General features: G+C 45.1%; 1 protein-coding gene across 28 annotated transcripts in view; it reads right to left on the bottom strand.

Annotated features, from left to right (window-relative positions):
- DLC1 (DLC1 Rho GTPase activating protein) overlaps nt 1–16,294 on the bottom strand; it is a 560,457-nt gene that overhangs the window by 10,826 nt on the left and 533,337 nt on the right. For all 28 annotated transcript variants that reach the window (XM_042983066.1, XM_042983079.1, XM_042983071.1 and 25 more), the window contains 8 exons: nt 11,778–11,841; nt 8,039–9,462; nt 7,381–7,557; nt 4,756–4,915; nt 4,433–4,631; nt 2,664–2,877; nt 954–1,068; nt 167–385 (listed from right to left, as the gene is read on the bottom strand). In XM_042983066.1, coding sequence (XP_042839000.1) covers nt 167–385; nt 954–1,068; nt 2,664–2,877; nt 4,433–4,631; nt 4,756–4,915; nt 7,381–7,557; nt 8,039–9,462; nt 11,778–11,841 — 2,572 coding nt within the window. The remainder of the gene's footprint in view (nt 1–166; nt 386–953; nt 1,069–2,663; nt 2,878–4,432; nt 4,632–4,755; nt 4,916–7,380; nt 7,558–8,038; nt 9,463–11,777; nt 11,842–16,294) is intronic.

Here is a 16,294-nt window from a genome sequence, read left to right as displayed (position 1 = left end):
CTTACCTGGGGAACTGAATCACCTGGCTGCCCAGATCTACAAGGGAGGGAGTGGGTGACAGATTCCCACAGACAGCCGTGTTAACACGGCCACAGGGTCTCATCTCTGATGAACCTGAATCCTGACCACTGGAACCCAACTGGCTGACAGTGGGGGCAAGACTTACTTTCTTATAGGACAGTTCAGCCTGCTCCGATGTGGAGTAGCTGACCCAGCCCTTAAACTTCTCCTTGACTTCTTTAAACAGGCTATCCACACAGTCCTGGAGGAAGTGCTGGTAGTCAGCCGACTCGTCGTTACGCAGGCGTCCCAGTGCTTCTAGAGTGAGGGGCTTCAGCTCCTGTTCTGTGTAGGAATTCCGACATCGACTCATTTCCTCGGGAACCTGTGGGGGGTGCAAGGGACAAAAAGGAGGTGAGTCTGCCTGTACCGTTCCCGTTGCCCAGCAGAGGAAGCGGCAGTGCAGGAGCCGCGGACTGGGTTCTCAGGGAGGTGCAGGCGCCCCCACTACTCTCTTTCCAGCAGACGGACGGTGGCCCTGCCGACCTCACGTGCTATCGTGAGTAGTGAGAATACGAACAGATCACCTCCCTGAAGGTGTCCAAAAGCCTATTCTCACGTGAGGTATTCTTGCGCTTTGGGAAGTCACAGTAGAGGGTAAATGACTAACCCAGGGCTTGCCTCTCAGATACAGAACTTAATTCAAAAATGTGTTGTTTTTGCTTCTTAAGTAAAGGGGTATGGAGATAGGCGAATTTCATTAAACACATTAGCCCTAATGAGCTTATATGTTATAAAACAAGATTTTTTTAACAAAAGAAACAAAAAAGACCTTCTCCAGCCATGTGTATACTCTCCAGCTGTGTAAAGATGTGAGCAAGCATGGTGCCCACGACCTGGTCCTAACTATCGGAGTCCTCCTCAACCGAGCGCCAAACCCCCTGACGCCTCACCTGGAAGAGCTTCTTGCACTCGGCAATCATATGGGCCAGCCCCTGCGTGGCAGCGAGGTTTTCATTCAAATCTTTCTGATCTGGTTTACCCAAGCTTTGTTTCCTTTGCATCACCCTAGGCAGAAGAAAGAAGGGAGGGGGGAAGACTCAAATATTTATATGTTTTTAATTAATGTGTTATTCCAGGAAACCCAGAGGAGAGAAAAAAACTATTTTACTGGAGCCTATCTGTTCTTAAGAGGTTCGGGAGAGCTTCACTTTGGTCACAAAAATTCCTGTTTTATCAGCCGAGCACACACACACACACAGACAAAAAAACCCCCAAAAAACGAAACAAAACAAAACAAAAACATGAAAGGGGCGGTTTTCAGTGAGATCCAGGCTATTTAAAACCATCACGTTAAACAGGTTCCCGTCTAAATAGGACAGCCCAGAAGGTCTCTAGGTGGTGGTGGGGAGAAGAAAGGCAGCTTGCAGGGGTGCATAGATGGGAGGCACTGGATGTTGCAGTAAATGGTGTCACCATTCTTTACGGTTTAAATAAATAAAATCCTCTCCTGAAGGTAAGGGGACAATCCATTGTTTCCTAGAGATTTTGTCTTAATCTTATCTGATCTCTCTCTCCTGCTCATCTCCAGTTCCCTATCCTATTGAAGATGGAATGCGTCAGTCCACGTGAGAACCAGATAAAAAGATACTGTACTATTTGGCTTTTCAGAAGCAAAGCTCACTTCAACTAGTAGAACCAGGCGGTACCTGTAGCTAAGGAATATGTGTCAAGCACCTGTAGAGCTGAGGAGAAGGGTCAGCTGGATGGGTTTCACATTTGGGATTGTGTCTAGTCGGGGACTCCTTTCTCACCTACTCTGCTGTGAGGCCCGTACGTGAAATACTCACATCAGTAAGAAGCTTCAACTGGCTCTGCCATTTCCCCTTCAGATGTGGGTAAGTTACCTATTAAACTATTAAACTGACCCTCCCTGCAGTCTCACTGTCCTCATGTTAAAATAGGCGCTGCCAGTATCTTCACCTCTTAGGATCCTTACAAGGATTAAATGAAAGAATGAATGTCAAGGGTGTAGTCCTGTGGTTGGGTCAGAGTAAGTGCTGAGCAAAAATCAGCGTTTGTTAGTTATTTTCCAGATTCTCTGACTTCTTCTATGGCCACTCCCAGCTTGTATACATCTAGCGAGAAACTCTGCACACAATTGGCCTGGGCCAGGTCTAGCTTTGAGGCTCCACGCTATCCTTAGTTCTGACAGATGCAGCTGACTGCCTTACAACTTGCAGCACAGGCTGGGGGCTTGGCTTTGTTGACTCTGCAGAAGTCAAGGCAGCAAGGGCCTTATCCCCATCCAGTTTTTTAGGTCAGCAAATCCTCATGATCCTTTGCTGGCAGGAAGTTTGATGGCAACGTCACAGAGGGCACTGGGGGGGGTTGAGGGAAAACACTTGCCATAGCGAAGCACACATCCAAATTGCTCTCAAAGCCTCGTTGTCACTAGACTGTCTGGAAAGTTACGCCCCCAGGGCTGAGAAGAAAGGAGGGAAGTAAGGGGACCGTGAAGGATGGAGGCCAAACTCCTTTGTGCTTGACTCGAGTGTGAAACCAACGAAAACCCAGGGACAACTGAGGAGGAAAGGTGGAAAGGTAGGTTGCGTTTGTTGGAAGAACAGAGCATGTGCGTGCATATCTCGTCTGACCCGTACCTTGGAGAAGAATTCTCTCTCTTCAGGGTGTTGAGGTGGAAAAGGGAGGGCGCTAGGCACACAGCCAGGTTGGTGGGCGTCATCTGGTTTTCTTTGACGGCGGCCGTGACATCGCTCAAGAAATAAAGGAGCGTCTGTAGAACCTCCCGGTTCTCATCAGGCAGGAGCATAATGGCGGCCTTGATCGCCTGGAGGCGCTGGTCCTTGGGCACACCTGTATAACACAGGCATTTCCCCCATCAGCTCGGTGCTTTTCCACGCGCATTGCAAGGAAACGTCCCAAAGCAAACACCAGCACCAACGACCTCGGCCCAGTCCTGAACAAGCGCTTGCAGAAAGTGTACTTGAGGTTAATATGGAAGAAATTAGGGACGGCCACCAGCGTCACTGCCCTCAAGTATTTCCTGCCTGTGGAGGAGTTAAAAAATTTTCAACACCCACAATGCCAATATCCTAAATCCACCTCAGAGTTCAGCTCCAGATATGATGCCTGTTCTTTTGGTTTTTGGAATAGCTTTTCTTTTCTAAGTATTTTTTTTTTTTTGGAACTCCCCAGTTTACCATTCTTGATTACTGAAAACACAACACACAGTTACACTTTTGTGTAGTTTCAGTGAAAAACCTTATTGAAGACATGTACAAGGGGATAAAATCTTTCTTGGCCTTTATACAAAGGGTCCAGTATCTCTGGGGACCTTCCATAACTAGAACTGATCGGCTCATTCGTAAAATGGAGAAAGCAAGCTGCTAAAAGAGTCAGCTGAAACAGATATTTTTACTAGTGATGTTTTTAAGTTTTAGAAAGCATACTGAGAGGCTATTACAAAAATATATGCTTGAGAAATAAAACCAGGAAAATGACATACATGTAGAAAATGCGGGGCTCAACCTTCAGGTCTCCTTTACTCGGCAAATCTGCCTTTTAAGAGGCATGTGGTGGAAAAATCAAGTCAGTCAAGTGCAGCTCCGTAGGACAAACCGATTAACGGCTCCATGGTTACAACACATAACAAATACCTTGGTGGGGAAAATGTGACCTGTGTTTTCAGAAAATCTGAAAGGATGAAACAAATAATGAAATAATCCAGACCAGCTCCATTTCTCATAAGATGAGGTCCAGCGCGCCAGGCTGGAGACAATTTGAGCACGGAGAGAAGCTGCTTCTATATTACATGGCTGTAACACCACACGGAGCCAAGAAAAACACGGGGCCATAAAAGCCATAATCCTGATCTTGACCATTAATTTAGACAACTGTTTGCTTTAAGCTTTACTTAAAAGTGAGAAGGGCATGGGTATTGTTTTCCCAAGTATTTCTGGCAGAAGGGGAGATGAATAACAGAAAAAGATTATTTATTCACTTTCCAGCAAGATAAACCACACAGACACCTGTGACGTTTTAAACACAGCAGGCCCTGCTGGAGAGATGAGAGTCAACTGAAATATCTTGGTACCTGCTCTTTTAAGCATCTAAGGGAAGACTGTTCTAGAAACGAATGAAGGAATGAGCTCCTGGATCACAATGTAAAAATGTGTAATTGCTTCAGTAATTAGAGAATGACGATAAGGGAAATTTATTTTTGCATTACTCAACAGGTACACAGAAACCTATCTCACAAACCAGGAGAAAAGGAAGAAAGAAGTTGATGACGTGTGTTTCCAAGAAGGTCATCATGTGGCTCTAAAAGAATGGCATCAAAGGAAGCCAAGGTTTCAGGTGGTCCCACTTTTCCCCAAGGCCAACGGCGTTAAGATCAAAGAACACTCACACTGGTAGATCTGTAGAAAGGTTTCCGAGAGTTTGTTCGTCATTAGTGGCTCAGGAAGGTCTCGAAAATACTGCTTCAACATGTCTGCTACATCATAAGCAGACTGTCCCTCATAGCTGACACAATCTATGGCACTTTCGTTCATCTGGCGCAGAGCCTGAATCCGGGACTTGACACCCGACTTTCTGAAGAGCCCAACCTGTTAGAAGAAAAACATTAAATGGCAAGACAGAAGCCGCATTTTCACTACAAAACTATAAAAAAGAAGCATGCATCTGAGGTCCCATGATTCAGCGGGGCCTGCACGAGGAGGCAGTTCTCACCTGATCCAAACAGTGGTTGCGGAGGTAGCGCATGGCCTGCTGAATGCTCTGGGGCAGGGGCTGTCCTGTGCGCTGCACATTGACCGTCAGAGGGACCCCGAACACATTCCGGTCCTTATAGTCTGGAACCTTGATCCTTTTCATGAACTTGGGCACAGCCCTATTTAAAGAGCAGGTGGGGGGAGGTTATGTTTATTTGTCTGTAGACCCTTAATCCATCTTTTGCAGGTAAACCCTGTGAGCTTTGTATCCGTGCTACTAAGGTGGCTATTTAAATTAAATAAAATGACAAATTTAGTTCCTCAGTTGTATTAGCCACAGTTCAAGTGCTCACTAGCCATCTGTAACCAGTAGCTGCCGTCTGAGCAAATACAGCACATTTCCACCATCATAGACAGTTTCATGGGACAGTGCTATTCTGGATCTTCTGAGAGTTGGAGCTCTGAGGCCCAGTAACATTTTCTCCACTGGGGATTCTTCTCCCACTATTAACTCGGAGAACTGGGTTTATATCCTTAAGGGAGCTGATGGGCTTCCTCACAAAATGGCGGCACAGGAAGGCACACGAACAGAAAAGAACATTCAAGGCCCTAATTTAGGAGCTTCATGACAGAATTTGAAAAACACGTTCCCATTTGTCCTGTAGATGGGCAAGAATCATTTCTAAGTTCTTGATGAGATACAAAGTATTTAGGGTATAAAAAGGATCATGTAATGCTGGAGGAGAAAATAGCAAATACGTGATGTTGGTCCAACATAATGAGAACCAATTCCAGAGCTCAACAGTGGGGGCCAAGCTAATGACCCGAAGTCAAAATAAATTCTCCTGCAGATGACCCTGGAGAATATAACATCTTTAGGTTTCTAGAGGAAGATGGAAAAGAACAATGAAGGTTTTGTGAGCCTACCCCAGGCTCCCTGGAGTCCTGAAACCAGGTCCAGCCCCAGAAGTATATGGAGCAACAGGAAACCGATGTCATGCATTTAATGCTGTCAAGCAGAAATTTCAGCTCTACAAGTGACCTCTCTAAACGGGACAAGAAAGGGCAAGGCCGTACAGGAAAAGAACTTTGTGTAGAATTTCTCCCTATTCCATGGATCCCACAATACGAGGCTTTTACATTTGGTTTTGACTCACTGGAAAAACTGACCAGAACTCAAGAAGTATTACGGACTTTCAGATTCTTGAGGGTTTGGTGGGAAGGGGGGGGTGGGCAACTCAGAACCGAGAATGTAAAATATGCACTTTTAAATAGCCAGCAGGGAAAATATGACTCTACGCACAGAGGAACACTGCAGAAGACAGACTGCTTTGACTTCTGAGTGCTCGCCAACAGCCACGGCACGTTACTGTTTATAGCCCTACGAAAGGTAAAACTAAAGCGTAGAGCCAAATTTGTATTTCCATACAGTAAGTTTATGGTATCATGGCCATAAGTGTGCATAATACTTGCTTTGTCGGGGGGAAAAAAGCCAGCGGCGGAATGTGCAAAGAACACATTACGATCTCCACCGAGAATCTGAAGCATGCGGGGATAAACCGGTCAATACTTATTTCTGTCATTCAGAACAAACAACTTCTGTATTTAGCAAGGCTCACATAATAACAGCCTTTGAACGGGAGGTGCTTTGATGCTGAAGCTAAACTCACTACGAGTCCTGAGGAGACGGGGGGCTGGAGAGAGAAACAACAGTTCTGCTGCTTTGCTGACGCACCCCGGCCCCTCTGGTTTGCTCCAGAGCGCTACTGAGGACATGGGCTGCTTCTCTGTTTTTATACAAAGCAGTGAATCCAGATGATAAACACTCAGATTAGGGAAAAGGCTTAAGGATACCCAGCTGACACTGTGAAATGCACTTGGATGTCAATCTAGAGACAGTTCTCTGCTTTGCACTGCTAGCAGAAAAATTAAGATACACACACAGTGGGTCACATCTGTGGCCCATCCAGCCTAACGATGTCCATCTCACGTGATACACATGGAGGGCCGCAGTTTTAAAAGTAATCATGAACAGTTCATCTGAGGGATTTTACCTTCGTGTGTATTTAGTCTGTAGTATCTTAGAGCAGTGAATTCCTTACATTTATTATTCACTGTTGAAGTGTCTTTGTTAGAAACATAACCTAAATTTTTTAGCACAGGGAGATTTTTGAGCGATGCTTCAAATATTTCCATCAAAAACGATTTCTAAAAACATACCTGGAGAAGGTCAGGAGGCCCGAACTGTACAGTAAGCATTTCACAGTTGGTCTCAACATCCTATGACCTGAACATTTTTCTTTCCTTCCTTCCATAACATGATCTGATCGGTACATCTATTTACCCACCGGGGGCTCTTTCTAACACAGGAAGGAGGTGCCTGTACAGCGTGATGGAACAGCCACGCATTCTCACTCCATCAACTGGCCGTTTGTCACTCCGGGCACTGAATCTCCCTCCACCAATCCCACTGCTTAGTCGCCAAAGTTACACTGGCTTGAGCAGTATCAGATGTGGCCTCAAGAATGCAGGGATTACATTTGGATGATAGTCGAAAGGCATTCATAGAGGATGGATACCTTCAGCTTCGGGGAGCTGCCCCAAAACATTTCCAATTAGTTGACCGAGCACAGTAAACTCTTACCAGCTAAAACCGTGCTTATTCGAAGGCGTGTACTTCTCCAGCAGGGCGGTTAACTTTAGGAGCGAGTACTTCTGCAGCAGGTTCATCTGGGCCACAGACTGGCAGTTAATCTGCAGCGATACAGAGTTTAAGCTCGGCCGATGGGAGCTCTGGAAACTGTGCCATCGCAGTCTGTGCCTACGGGAGAGAAGCAGGGGAGGGGTGAGCACGAGGGAGAGGAGCAAGGGGAGGGGTGAGTACAACGGCTTTTTAACAGGTACACACAAAATCAGCGGTGGGCTGCCTGCTGGCCTCTTATCTTAGGAACCGAGAGAACTGACTTCTACTCCGTTCTTTTCTTCCCCTCCCCACCCACGATAAAATACACATTACGTAAACGGCCATCTTAACCACTAAGTGACAGCTCAGGGGCATAAAATCTCTTCACGCCATTGTACAACCATCACCACCATGCATCCACAAGACTTCCTTCCTCTTCTCAAGCTGAAACTCCGCACCTATGAAACAACATCCACCCTTTTTGGATGTTAGGGCCTCCTGATCTCTTTCCTTAGGAGCTCACAGGGCCAGGAATGCCCTAACCCCATGTCCCCCACATGAGAGCGGCAGCAATCCCTTTCCGACCTCCCCCACCTCCAGAGGGCAGCCAAGCTCTCACCTATTGGACCTTGTCAGAGAGGCCCCAACCCCAGAATCCCTCCTTTCCGGGATGTCGGAGGGCTCTTCCGGCTCGTTCAGTGAGTTGCCGGTACTGTCCAGGTCACTGGGCGTGGCTCGGTCGTTGTCCACATCCAGGTGTATCTGTTTGGGAGACGACGGGCACGGAGAGACCGAGTCCAGGGCTGAGTCGGAGTCTCCCTCGTCTGAAAACTTCTCCGACCACTGGTTGACTATCCTCTGCATCCCCTTCACGTGGTAGAGGATGTCGTCCAGCTCGGGGAAGATGTCCTCGTTCTCCAGGTCGGCCAGGTCACCCGAACTGGAGTAGAGGATGGAGCCCGGCACGTTGTCATAGATACTCAGGCGGCTGCTCATGGAGCTGGACGAATTGCGTCGCTTAAGCTCCTTGGGGCCGTCGCTGCCGTTGTCCCTCCGCAGGCTGATGTGGCCCGGGCCGTGGAAGCTTCCAGTCCTCCAGTTGACCGAGCTGTTCTTCCCTGACGGAGAGAAACTGCCGTTGGAGAGCGCCTTGGGGAAGGTGCCGGGCTTGTGATCTTCCGGGATGTAGAACACTGCGTCCTCTGGGTAGGTCTCGCGGTTCTTGAAGTTCTGTTCCATGACGTTGTTGAACGTGGACTGATTGAACGGATCGAAGCCCTCCAGGTACATGCCCACCCGCTTGTTGCAGGCGCTGAGGCTCCGGGTCCTGGTGACCGGGCTGGGCGTGCTCACGGCGCTGCTGGTCTCCGACTGGCTGCTGCTGCTGCTGGTCTGCGTGGAGTTGGAAACGCTCCGCTTGCGAACCGCGGGCACGTTGATGTGGTTGCCGTTGAGCGCGGAGATCTCCACGCAGTTCAGCTGCTTCAGCTTCTCCTCGTCCATCCCCTCCTGCAGGATGGGCCCGCTGATGATCAGCCCCAGCTTGGAAGGCGCCTTGTGCTTGCCGTGGTGCGAGCCCTTGAGCTTCAGGCTCTCCATGCGTTTCAGCAGGCTGCGCGTCTTGGACTTGGCGTTCTTCTCGTGGCCTTTCATGCTGAAGCTGAAGCTGGACAGTTCCTTGGGGGAGGGCAGGCTGCAGAAAGAGTCGTCATTGCCCACGAAGTTGCCGGAGGAGCACACGCTGATGACGGAGTTCGTGCGGGGCGTCGCCGCGTCCCCGGTGTGAGGCGCGTGCACCGGGAGGCTGCCGGTGCTGCTGAGGCTGCGGACCGAGGCCACCTCCTGGCGCTCGCTGAGGTCCGTCAGCATGCTTTCATGGCTCGCCGCGTTCTTCAGGTGGGCATCGTCGGGGGCCCCGGGGGCTGCGTCCTGCTTTGAAGAAAAGACATCAAACTCTTCCAGCCGGGACCACCTCTTGCTGTCCCTCTGGAAAGTCCATTTGCCGCTTATTGCACAGGGCTCGTCCTCGTCCGAATCCTCACTCTGCAAAGACAGAATGGAGGCATTCATCGCTGGGACCGGCAGACAGCAGGGAGCGGGGACGTGTGCTGGGGGCCGGACGCCTAGGACCCGGCTCATGATACGCCATCAGTGTCAATTCCCCCCTTTGTATCTTTATTTTATTACTTATTATTATGATTATTACTTTATTGTTCTTTTTTTAAATGACAAAGATGTATGTTGGATGTCAGGACTTTGACAGGAAAAAGCCTGACCAAGTGTTTCAAGCTAAATAAGAATTGTTTTGTAGAAACTGTTGGATCTGTAGGCTGTTCTTTAAGTGCTCACAGAGGAAAACTCTAAGATCTGTGAAAATTCCAGGCATGCAAAATATTTTGAGCTAGAGTCAGCAACGGGTAGGACTCCCTCTGGTCTGCCTCCAATTTTGCTGTCTGTTGATAGCATGTGTTTATATTCTCTTTCACAATTAAAAAGGTAGTTTTCAAACACTAAGAAGAATGGACACTGAAGTGTGTGGCCACCCTAAAAGCATACAAGATCTCCTACCAGACCGGTGGAGACACCAAGCAAGGTAAGTCACCACATCTCTTAAGGCTGATACTTTTCAGCTTCTTACCTGTTCTTTTTCATCCCTTCCCCCACCAGACACAGGGTCTAGAGCTCATGCCACACATGTCCTGTGAAGTTTCAACCTCAGACATGCTCCAGGCAATTTAACAAGGCCTCACAAATACCCAGTCCTGACAGCATGGAACACTCACAAACACGATGTTACATCTTTGCTGATTATGCTTGATTTATGGGCAGGACTCAGGGTTATGCTGTGTCACAAACTACCGCATCTGAGCCTTTTAGGCGGGATCTCAAAAGGCCCAGCTCAGTGTGATGCATGTCTTTCCCACTGGTGTGGAAAGTATCACATGACCCACGTTTCACAGGACAATGAGTAGAGAGCATTAAACGCTGACTTGTGGACTCCTCTCCACAGCCCAGTGGGTGCTGAGGTTCCAGTTCATTTGTTTAAAAGGTTTAACTCCCCCGAGAGGGTGGCTTGTTGCAAGACAGGGACCGTAGGATAATTAAAATCTGTACTCTGAACAGTCAGAAATATGTTCTTTGACCAAACTTATTCCTGTTTACTCTAATTTGTGACACTCACTCCCAGGACTACACCCACTTCTTCTCCTACGATCTCATAAAAGGTTCTCACATTTCATCCACAGAAGTTATGTGCCACCATTCCACTAGAATGTGTGGGATTTCCTGCCCTTCCCTCCATCTCCCCCACCTCTTTTCCTCCCTCCTATCTCTCATTATTCTTCAGCACCCCACAGGCTACCTCCATCCCTGCAGCTCTGAAACACTGTTACTGTTATATGGGAAGAGACAGAGTTCCCAAAGAACTTTAGCTTTAATTTCTGAAGGGAATAATGGAGGATTCACTGGGGTTCCCTAAGTCTTATTCCTTTAATCTGGAGTCGGCAATGACTTAAAAAGGCAAAATAATAGATGATTTGTTCCGATAAAAAACAATTAAAAAAAAAAAACCCTCATAGATACAGAGAACAGACTGGTGGTTGTCAGAGGCAGGGGTCAAAAGGTACAAATATCCAGTTATAAAATAAATAAGGTTCGGGGATGTGACGTACAGCATGGTGACTATAGTTAATAATACCGTATGGTATATTTGAAAACTGCTGAGAAAGTAGATCTTCTCATCACAAGAAAAAAAATGTAAGTATGTGTGGTGATGGATATTTACGAGGCTTCTGGCCATGATCACTTTGTAATATATGCAGATATTGAGCCCCTGTGTCATACACCTGAAACTAGTATTATGTTATATGTCAGTTCTATCTCAATTAAAAAAAAAAAACAAACAGTAGGAAAACCGCAATTCATCACCTCGCTGCAACTATTGGTTTCAGTTACATAAGGCTACTTGGTCTTTGGTAAACCTGAAGGGATTATTATGTTAAAGATGCAGATGTTTGGGGCGCCTGGGTGGCTCAGTTGGTTAAGCGTCCGACTTCAGCTCAGGTCATGATCTCACGGTCCGTGAGTTCGAGCCCCGCGTCGGGCTCTGTGCCGACCGCTCAGAGCCTGGAGCTTGTTTCGGATTCTGTGTCTCCTCTCTCTCTGACCCTCCCCCGTTCATGCTCTGTCTCTCTCTGTCTCAAAAATAAATAAACGTTAAAAAAAAAATTAAAAAAAAATGCAGATGTTTTTGGAATAAGGAAGTAATAAAGAGTCTGAGAGATAAAACCTGTTACAAAACACACAGTTTTTGGTCTGCCCCCTTTCCTCCCATCCTATTATATATCGTATATACTCACTCTCTTCCGATGAGGACTAATTTCCAGCTTCATCACTGCACATTTGTTTAAAGTATTGAGACGCCTACAGAGCAAAGAAGTAATATTAGTAAAGATAGGAAACCAATGATGGGTAGATAAATATTTTTTCCAAACAGGTGACATGCTTAATGAGCTTCTTTATTCTATAAAAAATTTTAATTTAGAAGAGTATTAGGAACTTCTTTAAGAAGTGAACAGTTTAAAAATACCTTTACACCTTTCTTCATTTATTTTTTTTTAAACTTTTTTTAATGTTTATTTATTTTTTAAGAGAGAGAGTCAGAGTGCAAGCTGGTGCGGGACAAAGAGAAAGGGAGATACAGAATCTGAAGCAGGCTCCAGGCTCTGACCTGTCAGCACAGAACCCGATTTGGGGCTCGAACCCACGAGCTGTGAGATCATGACCTGAGCTGAAGTCGGACGCTTAACCAACTGAGCCACCCAGGCGCCCCTACCTTTCTTCATTTAAATTGATTATTGATATTTTACAGTAAAGTGACACACTATCCGGTATTTCTTATTCTTCGTGGAACAAACAACTCTCAATGAGGGATTTTATTCTTTCTAGAGCACCTAGGTTGGGCCATTAGGTAGCTCCACACAGTGCCAAGAAATAAGAGCCACTGAAGTCTCCTTAGAAATGGGAACAGCAGCAAGGAACCAAGCAGAGTTCTTGGTAAAATAAATGGTAAATTCTATCTCAAATAAAAATCCAAAGATGGAAATAAACCAATTTTTAGTTCTCTGCAATAAATAATAATCTTAGACACTCTGTTCAAAAATGTAATGAGTTCTTGCACAGAAAGGAAACTGGTGCCTCTCTAAGACCCAATTCTTTTTACAACGTCCTGTATAGGACAGGATAATGTTGGGTACAGTCGTAGCAATAGTGCAATTACTGAAAAAATTTTTATACAGCAGCCTTGAGGGTCAAAGTCTTTAGAGTTCAAGCAAGAAGAACTTGATCAGATTCTTGTTTGGAACAAGGGTCATATTTTTACTTTGGGTACTTTTTTTTTTACCACTGTCAAGGAGTAACATGTCAATTTACAATTAGGGAAATAATTCAGGTTTCCTGAAAAATACTAAAACAAAACAAAACAACCAAACAACCCCTCCCCCCCACAAAGTCCCCCAAAACAAAGTTCCTCATCGGGAAATAATGAAATAGCTGAGAAAAGAAACCCTTTACATATGCAGGAATACGTGGTATGTGAAAGTGTGAATGACAGCCCTCTCTGACAGCTTGCAGATGACCATCACTTGGTCTTCCTCAAATAAACCTTTAACGAATCTGTCTTCCACGGTCAGCTACCCGTTTTTTCCTACAATTGCAATTCTTCTGTTTTCATAGGAAAAGAGCATTTAATTCACACAAATTCAAACTGACCATAAGACTGCTTCAAGGCTTTATCTCCCCGATTCTGTTCTTGCAACTTGTCTAACAACTTGATGCAGGAGGATAGAAAGTATTTTTGCCTGCTGATAAGACTGCCTTTGATTTCATAGATTACGTGGTAGCCTGTTTATAGAATAAACAAAGATAACTCAGGACGCCTATGTTGCCTATGTTCAGAAAAATTCTCTCTGTCGATGGGGAGGGAGAGAAAACAAATAACTAAGAAAAAGCCCAAACTTTAAAATGAGTAGCTATAAGGTCCCTCCCCAAGGGGCCAGCCTTACTTACGTGACTAATACCCACAGTGTGTTTTAGTTCTTAAATGTTTTCAAGATTTAAAGAATCCGGAATGGTTACACTTAGTCTTAGGTCTGGGTTTCATTAATCAAACCTGTAATCAAATACCCACTTGAGTTCATTTGGGCTTTAATGGTTGAGTGGTGTTTATAACCAGGTTTACTAGGCATGGAAGCCTGTGGCAGGGGGGAGGGGCCTAGTTCACAAACTCCAGATTTGAGTCCAACAAAAAAGACCCAGGAGGCAACTTTTATAAAGGTCAACATTATCTTTTTTTTTATGTTGGTAGCACCAAGCTAATGGCATTTCAATTTTGAAGCCTGGAAGTTATTCCTTGAGGTTTCTGTAAAATTCATCTGTTCCCAGGACCTCCAAAGAATGCCCACTGGTGAGACTGTAGCTACTCAGACAATATTGACATGAAAAGGTTGTAGCGAGATGAATTGGGGCTCGCTCTGGGTCAGGCTCCATGCCCGGCACCTCATATGTGTTATTTCATTTTGGTCTCCACAACAACTTTATGGTATGTGTGTGTGTATATATATATATATATATATGTATATTACTCTACAACTTTATGGTATATATATATGTATTCTATATATATATAATATATATATGTAACATATATATATTATATATATTCTATATATATATTACATATATATTATATATATGTAATATATATATTCTATATATATATTACATATATATATTACTATTTTCCTTCCTTTTACAGTTAAGGAAAGGGGGTTTCGAGAGGTCATGAATCTTGTTCAAGGCCACAAGAATAAAACATGGTGGCTCTAACGTTCAAAAAACAGTATCTCCTGCATTCTTTTCTAAAATTAGTCTTAATGATGCTAATATCCAGGAGCAGCTTATGCCCTAAGCATGATTCCTCAAATGAATGGCAGCACATTGGTATCACACACCATCTGGCCAGAAGGCGTGGTGGCTGCAGCCCCCCAGGGCCCTCACAGGGCCCAGCTCCACAGGAACGTGTCGGTCTTATCTGCTGGGCAACTTGTTCCCTGCTCTGAAGGGGGAGGGGGGACAAGATGGGCCATCAAAGCTTCACGAGTTTTGCTGCAGGGAGCCAGCCGCAAGCACCCTGATAAAAGCGTGGCAGGAGGGCATTGGGGCCTCGTATTCAGAACGAAAACAGGGAAGAGTACAAGAGAAGATACATGTGAGGAAAGAAAAAGGAACAGTTAATAAGACGTGACAAATAAAAACTGTTGTGATTCTTAAAGACACTTTCTGGGAATCAGTGCAATTGCTTTAAAAATTTACGTGCTTCCCTTTTAATAGAACAGAAACAGTGACAGAGTTGAAATCTGTTATGCGGCAGGCTGCTTTACACAGTTCAGGCATTTCCAGGGCTGTTTTACAACAAAGTGCACACTGAAGATGATGGTGTGGGTATGTACTTATCATTATACGATTATCACCTTATTTACATAATTCTTTGGTGTGTTTACAGGAGGAGTCAGTCGTTAACTCCAAAGGAAAACAGTGATATGGGATATTTCTCAGATGCTAGGGAGACAAAACTCCTGTCAGAAGAGGTATGCTAATGGTAGGTCACAGTTTGCATTATTATCTATATATGCTTCAAGGCAAGCAAACCACTCCCCCAGTATTAATATTGAATGTGACTCTCCCACGATCTTGGCCTTATCATTGAGACTGGATTATACAGCAAAACTAGCAGGACTGGGGCAAAAGCCAATCTCTCCAAGGAAACAAATACAAAAATCCCTTGCAAATTTAAGTGCAAGAATGTTGGTGAGCAACCCAAATCCAAAAAACATGGTAGTTCCTTAATTGTAACTTTTGGTCACTACCAGACTTTATATTAAGATAGTATTATCATGATTTTCAGGAAAACATTAAACGTACAAGTCTTCTACTCTTAAGTAGACTCTGCTAAGAGATCAGCAATGTCATAGGTATAAGAATGTTTATAATAAATCTTAAAGCAGAACACCAGTGTGTACCTGGGAGCAGTTGTAACATCCGTGTGTGTGTGTGTGTGTGTGTGTGTGTGTGTGTGTGTGTGTGTGTTGTGTGTGTGTTTGGGGTGGTGGTAGGAATGAGAAACCATGTAAAGATTATTTTATTTAAAACAAACTTTAAAAGGTTTTATTTAAGGGGTGCTGGGTGGCTCAGTCAGTTGCGCATGTGACTCTTGATTTCGGCTCAGGTCATGATCTTGAGGTTCATGAGATCGAGCCCCACATCGTGGGGCTCTGCCCTGTCAGCAGGGGCATTCTCTCTCTCCTCTCTCTGCCCCTCCTCCTCTTGCATGCGTGCTCTCTCTTTCTCTCAAAGTAAACATTTTTAAAAAGGTTTTATTTAAGATAAAAATGTTAAAATATTTACTATTTTATGAAGTAAAACTTTTCAACTGAGTTTCTGTAACCGTATTACCATATATATATTTATATATATATAAAGAAAACATTAAATATATATTTTATTGTTATTTTTGAAAGAGAGAAAGAGAGAGAGAGAGCACGAGCAGGGGAGGGAGAGAGAGGGAGACACAGAATCTGAAGCAGGCTCCAGGCTCTGAGCTGTCAGCAGAGCCCGATGCAAGGCTCGAACTCAGGAACAGTGAGATCATGACCTAAGCCAAAGTCGGACACACTCAGCTGACTAACCCACCCAGATGCCCCTACCATAGGTATTTAAAATCAACTTCTCAAAAATATTTCAACAAGGCAAAAGATGGAAGTCTACAATAAGAAGTCTGTCAGTCTGGAGAGAACTTGGCAAATCACAAGGCAAACTT

Source organism: Panthera tigris, chromosome B1, assembly GCF_018350195.1.
Source record: "Panthera tigris isolate Pti1 chromosome B1, P.tigris_Pti1_mat1.1, whole genome shotgun sequence".
Taxonomy (NCBI): domain Eukaryota; kingdom Metazoa; phylum Chordata; class Mammalia; order Carnivora; family Felidae; genus Panthera; species Panthera tigris.
The sequence above is the reverse complement of the archived record's forward strand: the minus strand, read 5'-3'. Positions and strand labels throughout refer to the sequence as shown.